We start from the raw sequence: 10583 nt of genomic DNA on the forward strand, positions 1-10583 counted from the left end.
TGTCTTTTTCGTCCATGTAAACCCTGTTGTGTCTTTTGTCTTTTTCGTCCATGTAAACCCTGTTGTGTCTTTTTCGTCTCTGTTGTCCATGTAAACCCTGTTGTGTCTTTTGTCTTTTTCGTCCATGTAAACCCTGTTGTGTCTTTTGTCTTTTTCGTCCATGTAAACCCTGTTGTGTCTTTTGTCTTTTTCGTCCATGTAAACCCTGTTGTGTCTTTTTTGTCTCTGTCGTCCATGTAAACCCTGTTGTGTCTTTTGTCTTTTTCGTCCATGTAAACCCTGTTGTGTCTTTTGTCTCTGTCGTCCATGTAAACCCTGTTGTGTCTTTTGTCTTTTTCGTCCATGTAAACCCTGTTGTGTCTTTTGTCTTTTTCGTCCATGTAAACCCTGTTGTGTCTTTTGTCTTTTTCGTCCATGTAAACCCTGTTGTGTCTTTTGTCTCTGTCGTCCATGTAAACCCTGTTGTGTCTTTTGTCTTTTTCGTCCATGTAAACCCTGTTGTGTCTTTTGTCTCTGTCGTCCATGTAAACCCTGTTGTGTCTTTTGTCTTTTTCGTCCATGTAAACCCTGTTGTGTCTTTTGTCTCTGTCGTCCATGTAAACCCTGTTGTGTCTTTTGTCTTTTTCGTCCATGTAAACCCTGTTGTGTCTTTTGTCTCTGTCGTCCATGTAAACCCTGTTGTGTCTTTTGTCTCTGTCGTCCATGTAAACCCTGTTGTGTCTTTTGTCTTTTTCGTCCATGTAAACCCTGTTGTGTCTTTTGTCTTTTTCGTCCATGTAAACCCTGTTGTGTCTTTTGTCTTTTTCGTCCATGTAAACCCTGTTGTGTCTTTTGTCTTTTTCGTCCATGTAAACCCTGTTGTGTCTTTTTCGTCTCTGTCGTCCATGTAAACCCTGTTGTGTCTTTTGTCTTTTTCGTCCATGTAAACCCTGTTGTGTCTTTTGTCTTTTTCGTCCATGTAAACCCTGTTGTGTCTTTTGTCTTTTTCGTCCATGTAAACCCTGTTGTGTCTTTTTTGTCTCTGTCGTCCATGTAAACCCTGTTGTGTCTTTTGTCTTTTTCGTCCATGTAAACCCTGTTGTGTCTTTTGTCTCTGTCGTCCATGTAAACCCTGTTGTGTCTTTTGTCTTTTTCGTCCATGTAAACCCTGTTGTGTCTTTTGTCTTTTTCGTCCATGTAAACCCTGTTGTGTCTTTTTTGTCTCTGTCGTCCATGTAAACCCTGTTGTGTCTTTTGTCTTTTTCGTCCATGTAAACCCTGTTGTGTCTTTTGTCTTTTTCGTCCATGTAAACCCTGTTGTGTCTTTTGTCTTTTTCGTCCATGTAAACCCTGTTGTGTCTTTTGTCTCTGTCGTCCATGTAAACCCTGTTGTGTCTTTTGTCTTTTTCGTCCATGTAAACCCTGTTGTGTCTTTTGTCTCTGTCGTCCATGTAAACCCTGTTGTGTCTTTTGTCTTTTTCGTCCATGTAAACCCTGTTGTGTCTTTTGTCTCTGTCGTCCATGTAAACCCTGTTGTGTCTTTTGTCTCTGTCGTCCATGTAAACCCTGTTGTGTCTTTTGTCTTTTTCGTCCATGTAAACCCTGTTGTGTCTTTTGTCTCTGTCGTCCATGTAAACCCTGTTGTGTCTTTTGTCTCTGTCGTCCATGTAAACCCTGTTGTGTCTTTTGTCTTTTTCGTCCATGTAAACCCTGTTGTGTCTTTTGTCTTTTTCGTCCATGTAAACCCTGTTGTGTCTTTTGTCTCTTTTCGTCCATGTAAACCCTGTTGTGTCTTTTGTCTCTGTCGTCCATGTAAACCCTGTTGTGTCTTTTGTCTTTTTCGTCCATGTAAACCCTGTTGTGTCTTTTGTCTTTTTCGTCCATGTAAACCCTGTTGTGTCTTTTGTCTCTGTCGTCCATGTAAACCCTGTTGTGTCTTTTGTCTCTGTCGTCCATGTAAACCCTGTTGTGTCTTTTGTCTTTTTCGTCCATGTAACCCTGTTGTGTCTTTTGTCTCTGTCGTCCATGTAAACCCTGTTGTGTCTTTTGTCTTTTTCGTCCATGTAAACCCTGTTGTGTCTTTTGTCTCTGTCGTCCATGTAAACCCTGTTGTGTCTTTTGTCTTTTTCGTCCATGTAAACCCTGTTGTGTCTTTTGTCTTTTTCGTCCATGTAAACCCTGTTGTGTCTTTTTCGTCTCTGTCGTCCATGTAAACCCTGTTGTGTCTTTTGTCTTTTTCGTCCATGTAAACCCTGTTGTGTCTTTTGTCTTTTTCGTCCATGTAAACCCTGTTGTGTCTTTTTCGTCTCTGTCGTCCATGTAAACCCTGTTGTGTCTTTTGTCTCTGTCGTCCATGTAAACCCTGTTGTGTCTTTTTTGTCTCTGTCGTCCATGTAAACCCTGTTGTGTCTTTTGTCTCTGTCGTCCATGTAAACCCTGTTGTGTCTTTTGTCTCTGTCGTCCATGTAAACCCTGTTGTGTCTTTTGTCTTTTTCGTCCATGTAAACCCTGTTGTGTCTTTTGTCTTTTTCGTCCATGTAAACCCTGTTGTGTCTTTTGTCTTTTTCGTCCATGTAAACCCTGTTGTGTCTTTTGTCTTTTTCGTCCATGTAAACCCTGTTGTGTCTTTTGTCTTTTTCGTCCATGTAAACCCTGTTGTGTCTTTTTCGTCTCTGTCGTCCATGTAAACCCTGTTGTGTCTTTTGTCTTTTTCGTCCATGTAAACCCTGTTGTGTCTTTTGTCTTTTTCGTCCATGTAAACCCTGTTGTGTCTTTTTCGTCTCTGTCGTCCATGTAAACCCTGTTGTGTCTTTTGTCTTTTTCGTCCATGTAAACCCTGTTGTGTCTTTTGTCTTTTTCGTCCATGTAAACCCTGTTGTGTCTTTTGTCTTTTTCGTCCATGTAAACCCTGTTGTGTCTTTTGTCTTTTTCGTCCATGTAAACCCTGTTGTGTCTTTTTCGTCTCTGTCGTCCATGTAAACTCTTTTGTGTCTGCTGGTCCTGAATGACTGGACTCCACCCAGAGGACTGATGTGTTGGCCGACCCCAGGGCTTCTTTTGCTTCATAAGATGGTCAGTTGAGTGTCAACGCTGACAGGTCCATAGCAGGATCCCTCCTCCTCCCTGGGGGTTTCCAGCCCCCCCACCCCCTTCTCCTCTGGGCTCAGTGACCATTCAAGAGGCTCTGCAGAGTCTGACAGACCAAATCTATGTCAAATGTGGAGCTTTGCAGATGTTCTCTGGGATTATTAAATGTTAAATTAAAGCTGCAGATATCCATTATTTTTGTAATCAATTACTCTATTGATTGTTTTCCTTGATTTGATTCAATTAAACATTCATTTGATTGAGCGAAAAAATTGTAAAACTGTGAAAAAGACATGTCTGAAAATAACAAACAATTTGTCCTTTATTCCAGAACAACCACAAAAAGTAAAACGTAAAAGGATATATAAAAAATATCTATGTATAGAAATAACTCCAGTCCCATCAGTCTCCAGTCTGTCTATAAATGTGTACAGATGTAAACTGGTCCGATCCAGTCCAGTTCCATCTCTAACCTCTAATCTGTCAGCTCAGTCTGGAACACATATGGATCCAAGTGACTAACTTAGACCAACTGAGCATGGAACTGACATCCAACTGTGTTTGTGTTAACGATTCCAAATCTCCATTCTGTGAATGTCCAGTAGGGGTCCCCCAAGGCTCCATACTGGGTCCAGTCCTGTTCAAACTGTACATAAATGATCTGCCAGATGCGTGTATAAATGTTGATGTTCAGCTGTATGCAGATGATGCTGTAATCTAAATCTACCAGCAGGTAGCATCCACACTTCCATCTGCGATGGCTCATATTGATGACAGACTAAGTCATGTTTCTACCTAAACACTACAAAGACAGTGTGCAAAGTGTTCACTGAGCAAAATATGACGGTGCCACATTCTAATGTGTTCCTTAGAGGACAGGAGCTTGATATTGTTAATGAATTTAAGTATTTAGGAGTGATTTATGATCCAACCCTAACATTCAAAAGTCATGTCACAAAGGTAGCAGACAGAGTTCAATTCAATTTGCAAAATTTTAAACAAGTTAGACCATTTCTTGACACCAAAGCTGCTCAGCTGTTCTTCTACACTATGATCTTCTCACACATTGAGTTTTGTTTTATAAACTGGTCACATGACTACACTTACAAGCATTGAATCTCTCTTTGAGAAAGCTATAAAAACTTTGGATAAAAGGCTTTGTCATTTCATCACTGATATACTAGAGAAATATAAACTTCTAAGTTTTGAGAATTTTAAACATTTGAAGTATGCTTGTTTTTTATATAAAATACTACATAACCTTAGCCCCTCCCCCCTTCATGGCTTCTTCCAAACACTTGAAAGCAGAGGTAGAGCACAGGCCTCTGTAAATGGAACTGTGATACCATTCAGACTGTTGGACAAAACCTACTGTCAGTAGTAGGAGGTAAACTCTGGAATAACCTGCCCCTCCCAATAAGAGAGTGTCCAGCACACAACACTTTTCAAACTCACTTCAAACAGTGGCTCCTAGAAAACCGCAGATGCACTCATTTTTAACTGACGTACATTTCATCACACATACACTGTCTGTGTTTAGTTGGATGTAAGTGCAGAGGTGAATGTACAGGCTGATGGCCCTGAGATAGTACTATGTCTGTTTGTTTTTACCTCCACCAGGAGGTTCTGTTTTTGCCATTGTCTGTCTGCCTGCCTGTCTGTCTGTCTGCCTGTCTGTCTGTCTGTCTGCCTGTCTGTCTGTCTGTCTGCCTGTCTGTCTGTCTGCCTGCCTGTCTGCCTGCCTGCCTGTCTGTCTGTCTGTCTGCCTGTCTGTCTGTCTGTCTGTGTGTGTGCGAGATAACTCAAAAAGTTATGGACAGATTTGGATGAAAATTTCAGGAAATGTTGACACTGGCACAAAGAACAAATGATTAAATTTTGGTGGTCATCGGGGTGGGGGGGCCACGGGGGCCCGCTGATCTGCCTTGGCGGAGGTCTGTGCTCTTCAAGTGCTTTTCTAGTTTGTTTATTTGTTTGTTTGTTTGGATGATGCCTATGTCATCATTATTTGCATTTTTAATTTTTTTTTATAATTTATAGCAAACGAGTGATGTATTAATGCTGTCTGTTTTAGGTCTTGTTTTCTGTCACCTGCCTATGGACTGCAGATTAAAAGGAGTTATTTTTACTAATCCTGGCATATTTACGTAGTTGTATTTTTTATACAGCAATGTTCATAAATGTGCATGGTCCCTATTAAATAAACCAATAAAATAAATAAATTTTAAAAATAAATGAAAATACTCCAACAAATATAAGAGGAAAACCCAGTTGTAAATGGTCTGTTTGGAGGCTGTAGTTCCTCCCTGTTCTGTCTGTGTTTGAAGCTGTATTTATCTCGTTCCCTTGTGCGTCTCTGCCACAGATGTGCGTTGGTTGTGATGAGTTGGACAGATTAGAGTTTGACAGCTTTTAATTCCCAGTAGAGTTCTGATATGGGATGGAGGAGCAGGGAGGACAGGACCATCCAAGACACTTCTATCATACACATGGACACCCCCACCCCACCCCCCACTGTGAACGGACCATATTTACATGAGTCACAATCTGACCCAATGACGCATAATAATAATAATAATAATTATTATTATTATTATTATTATTATTATTATTATTATTATTATTATTATTATTATTATTATTATTAGCATTAGCATTTTTTTAATTATTATTATTAGTCTGCAATGCTGCTGCTAGTCTGTCTTGTCTCTCTTGCTGTTTTATGTATTTTAGCTGTGTCTTTGTTAATATTTATTAATATATGAACTTATAGTGTTTTGATTGCCCTATTTGTTTAATTTTAATCTTGTTTTTGTTCCCTTTTCCCAGGCCACAGTTAATAACAGTAAATAATGTTTTCTTAATCTGTCCTGCCTGGTTAAATCAATTAATACATACATTTGTGATATTTTTATTCCCACATTGTGCACAGAGTTAAAAATGAAGTGACTCTGCATCAGCTATAAATTAGTTACTAGACCAGTTATATTTATTGGATTGATTTTTATCATTGATCAAGTACAGTCAATTCAAAATATTAATAAACCTCCAACCTGTCAGGACTAAACAGAACCTCTGAACGTCCAAATACGGTCATATCTGATGACCATGAAAAGATGAAGAACTGTATTTTACACCAATTATTGACATGGATTGATAGGATTAGTGGATCAACAGGAATTAAACCATTTAGATCAATAGATGGTTTATGTCTGTATATACAGTCTTTATACACTTCAGGTGTTTGCTGCTAAAATGATTTTCATTGTTCCTGTAACAATGACATTAAAGTCCTATTCTATTTTATTCTATTCTATTCCATTCTATGCTATTCTATTTTTTTTCTATTCAATTCTGTTCTGTTTTATTCTATTCTATTTTTTCCAAACAGAGTAGAACAGAAAAAAACCTGTTTTAAGTTATCGTCTTTTAAATCTAAGCTCGGAAACAATACAGTGCATGTGGAGTAAAGATGAAGACACAATTATCTCTGAAAGAAGCTGCAGGAGCAGCAGCACCAAGTCTTTTCCACTCCAACGAGCGCTGGGCTTTTTTTGTGAACAAGAGACACCCATGGGAGAAGAAAAGTGACAGAGGCTGGAGTGGAAAGGCTGTGTGTGTGTGTGTGTGTGTGTGTGTGTGTGTGTGTGTGTGTGTGTGTGTGTGTGTGTGTGTGTGTGTGTGTGTGTGTGTGTGTCAGGGGGTGGGGGAGGATGACTCTCCACTTCTTGTCCACTGCTTCAGTTGAAATCGACACTAATAACAAGAACGTACGAACGCTTTGTGATGTTTAGTGCAGAACTGCAGATATCGGCTGTTTTTGTAATTGATTAATCCATCAATTATTTTCTTCGATTCGATAGAAATATTATTTGAATGGGCAAAAAAAATAGTAAAAATGAGGAAAAAAAGAAGTCGAAAATGACAAACAACTTGTCCTTTATGCCAGAACAACCACAAAAAGTATCAAAGTAAAAGTATATATAAAAAATATCTATATAGAAATAACAACAGTATAAAAGTATATATAAGAATATCTATAAATACACACACACAGTTTGATTTTAATGTAGAATTTAGGCTGATACTTTATTTTGGTCTAAAGCACAAACTTTCAGCATTGGACTATCACACATATATGAGTAAAATATCATGACCATATGAAAAGATGTGATGTTCCGGTTGGACCAGTTGGACGCTTTTCCATCGGACATCTGCACAAAACTTTACCCATATTTACTAAATGTCAATAAAACAGAAGTGCGTAATATCAGTTTTTCCATTAAATCACAAATGTGATGATTTGTTTATACATTATCGCGAGATGACACGAAAAATCATTCCATAAACATGAACGTAAATATGGTGTTGATTTACAGATATATTCATTATTATTATATATCACCCCTCTATCTCCTACTAAATTCTAAAATGATTGGGTTTCCTGGTGTGTCCACACACACTCACACACGTTTCTTCTTCTCTTGTTGTAATGTTCGTCAACATCTGTTTTTTTCATTCATGTGACTCTAGTTGCAGACAAAACTCTTTCCGTTGCAGTTTTGTGTGATGTACCATTTGCACTGCGCCTGAAAAACCACCTCTTGCCAACGCAAAAACTTAATCCAAAAATGAGACTTTTGGCGAAATTGTTGTTTTTCCATTGGGTAAATTTTTTATGCACAAGTTATATTTGTGCAGTTTGAGGGTCAATGGAAAAGCAACTACTGATGGAGATGGACATGTAGGATTTGTTCCATCTGATATTTAAATAATTTCTTTCTTGTTACTTTTCTTGTATATGCATGAAGCAACTGTAACACACAATTATTTCCCCTGGAAATTAGGCCTAATAAAGTATTCTGTACCTGACACATGCTGCACACAGCCATCCACCAATCACAATTGTTCTTAATCAGTTAGTCGAAGCAGACCACGCCCCCTACACATGGGGTGAGTCGCTGGTGTAGTGGTTTTAGCTTTAGCTGCTACTCTGGTGTGGAGGGGTTAAACCTGTTGTATTTTTTGAGGCGTGCATGAATGAATGTCCGGGTGGTTTTCTTTGTCTTTGGATCTGCCAATTCGTTTATTAACAAATATCAAGTCCAAGCGTTCATTATAGGTCACAATCATTGTTCTAAACTCTATATGAATAAACAAAATAGGCCGCTTAACATGAAAAACTCTGAAAACGCCGACCAACTTCATTTACGCTGTGGCTCACAGTCAGAAAATTGTTTGGGGCTGTCCTCACACACAGCCCGCCCACCTCACACATGTAACCTACCAACACCCATGATGGACTGCACATGTGGGGAACATCGCAGCCACATTTACTAAACAATTATTAAATTAAGGTCAAAAACAAAAAAGAGGAATAAACAAACAAGACTGTATTTTCCTCCAACAACTGGTAACAACATTGAAAAATGAGCAAAGAACCAGAGAAGAATCACTGAAAATGAAGACTTGATGCCAAAAAGAAAAGCAACATCAGTTATCTGGAATTATTTCAGCGACAGAAGGATGAAACTGAAACGTGTGTTCTTAACGAGACAACAAGAGGAAACACAACTAATGTGTTTGACCATTTACAGGGTGGGGAAGCCAAATGTACAATGAACATTTAGTTGTTTTTTCTCAGCAGACACTACATCAGTTGTTTTGAACCCAAACATATACTGGTGTCATAATCATACCTAACACTATTATCCATACCTTTTCAGAAACTTTTGCCCATATGAGTAATCAGGAAAGCAAACGTCAAAGAGTGTGTGATTTGCTGAATGCACTCGTCACACCAAAGGAGATTTCAAAAATAGTTGGAGTGTCCATAAAGACTGTTTATAATGGAAAGAAGAGAATGACTATGAGCAAAACTATTACCAGAAAGTCTGGAAGATACTATTAAAGAAGAATGGGAGAAGTTGTCACCCCAATATTTGAGGAACACTTGCACAAGTTTCAGGAAGTGTGTGAAGGCAGTTATTGAGAAAGAAGGAGGACACATAGAATAAAAACATTTTCTATTATGGACATTTTCTTGTGGCAAATAAATTCTCATGACTTTCAATAAACTAACTGGTCATACACTGTCTTTCAATCCCTGACTCAAAATATTGTACATTTTGCTTCCCCACCCTGTACGTCAGCACCACACAGATATTATATCTTCCTGAGTAGTTTTTCATATTGCAATATATATATATATATATATATAAAAATCACAATGTCAGTTTTTTCCAATATTGTGCAGCCCTAACTCTGTTTGTGACTCTAGTTCTGGTTCTGGTTCTGGTCCACAGTCCGTTTTGGTCTCATCCTGTCCGTTGCTGTATCCTCTCTAACTGGAACATGTTTGTGTCCTCAGTCTCTACGGCCGACACATGCAGGCCAACCCAGAACCACCGAAGAAGAGCAACGACAAGAGTAAGAAGATCAGCCGCAAACCACTGGCAGCGAAGAACAAGTAAAGACCAGACGAACGCCCAACCGGCCCAAACCGGTCCAACCAGCTCCACTCACTGCATGTGCCTTCTCCTTCCTCCTTTGTGCTTTATGAAAAGCAGTTTTGTATTATATGAACAATAATGACAGTATAATGGTTTAATATGACTCTGTAAAGCCCTTTGAGATAACCTTGTTGTGATATTGGGCTATACAAATAAAGTTGAATTGAATTGAATTGAATATAATGACAGTAGGCTTCTACGTATGTTCTGTTCGGATCGTTTGGACTGAATTCTGTTGTGCATAAGGTCTGTTCATGACTGGTATTGGTGCTCCAGACTGACTGGTCCCAGGTTCAGGTCCAGGTCCAGGTCCAGGTTCAGTTCTGCTGCAGAACACCTGCTTCTCCATCAGTACGTAGACGGATGGTCTGCAGGTATTTACCATCATCCATATATTAAATCAGTACTTGAATATTTGAATCTTTCATCCATTGAAGATTTTTTAAAAATCAGTTTTTAGGAAATTAAGGCTCTTCATGTATTTTTTTTTCCAGCTAGTATCTAGTCCTCAGCCTTTAACCCATAAAGACCCAAAGACACACCTTTAACCTAAACCATCTACTGATCTAAACTGTTTAATAACTGATCCACTAATCCTATTAATACATGTCAATAATTGGTGTAAAGTACAGTTCTTCATTTTTTCATGGTCATCAGATATGACCATATTTGGACGTTCACAGGCTCTGTAGTTACTGTGGAAACACCGTCATCTTCTACAACATTGATTCACCAGTAAAACACATGGAGTTGGATCAATAGTCTCTTTACCATTGGATATCTGCACAAAACTTTATCGATATTTACTAAATGTAAAAAAAAAAACAGAAGTGCGTATGTCAGTTTTTCCATTAAATCACAAATGCGATGATTTGTTTATTATTATGAGATGACACGAGAGGTCATTCCATAAACATGTCAACGAACGTAAATATGGTGTTTGTTTACAGATAAATTCATTATTATTATATATTACCCCTCTATTTCCTACTAAATTAAAAAATG

The 10583-nt window shown here is 38.4% G+C and overlaps 1 protein-coding gene across 3 annotated transcripts in view; it reads left to right on the forward strand.

Moving 5' to 3' along the window:
• rsu1 (Ras suppressor protein 1) overlaps positions 1-10131 on the forward strand; it is a 61526-nt gene extending 51395 nt beyond the window's left edge. For all 3 annotated transcript variants that reach the window (XM_030123673.1, XM_030123672.1, XM_030123674.1), the window contains exon 9: positions 9437-10131. In XM_030123673.1, coding sequence (XP_029979533.1) covers positions 9437-9539 — 103 coding nt within the window. In that variant the 3' untranslated portion in view covers positions 9540-10131. The remainder of the gene's footprint in view (positions 1-9436) is intronic.
• The last annotated feature ends 452 nt before the right edge of the window (positions 10132-10583 follow it).

This window comes from Sphaeramia orbicularis, chromosome 20 (assembly GCF_902148855.1).
Source record: "Sphaeramia orbicularis chromosome 20, fSphaOr1.1, whole genome shotgun sequence".
NCBI lineage: Eukaryota > Metazoa > Chordata > Actinopteri > Kurtiformes > Apogonidae > Sphaeramia > Sphaeramia orbicularis.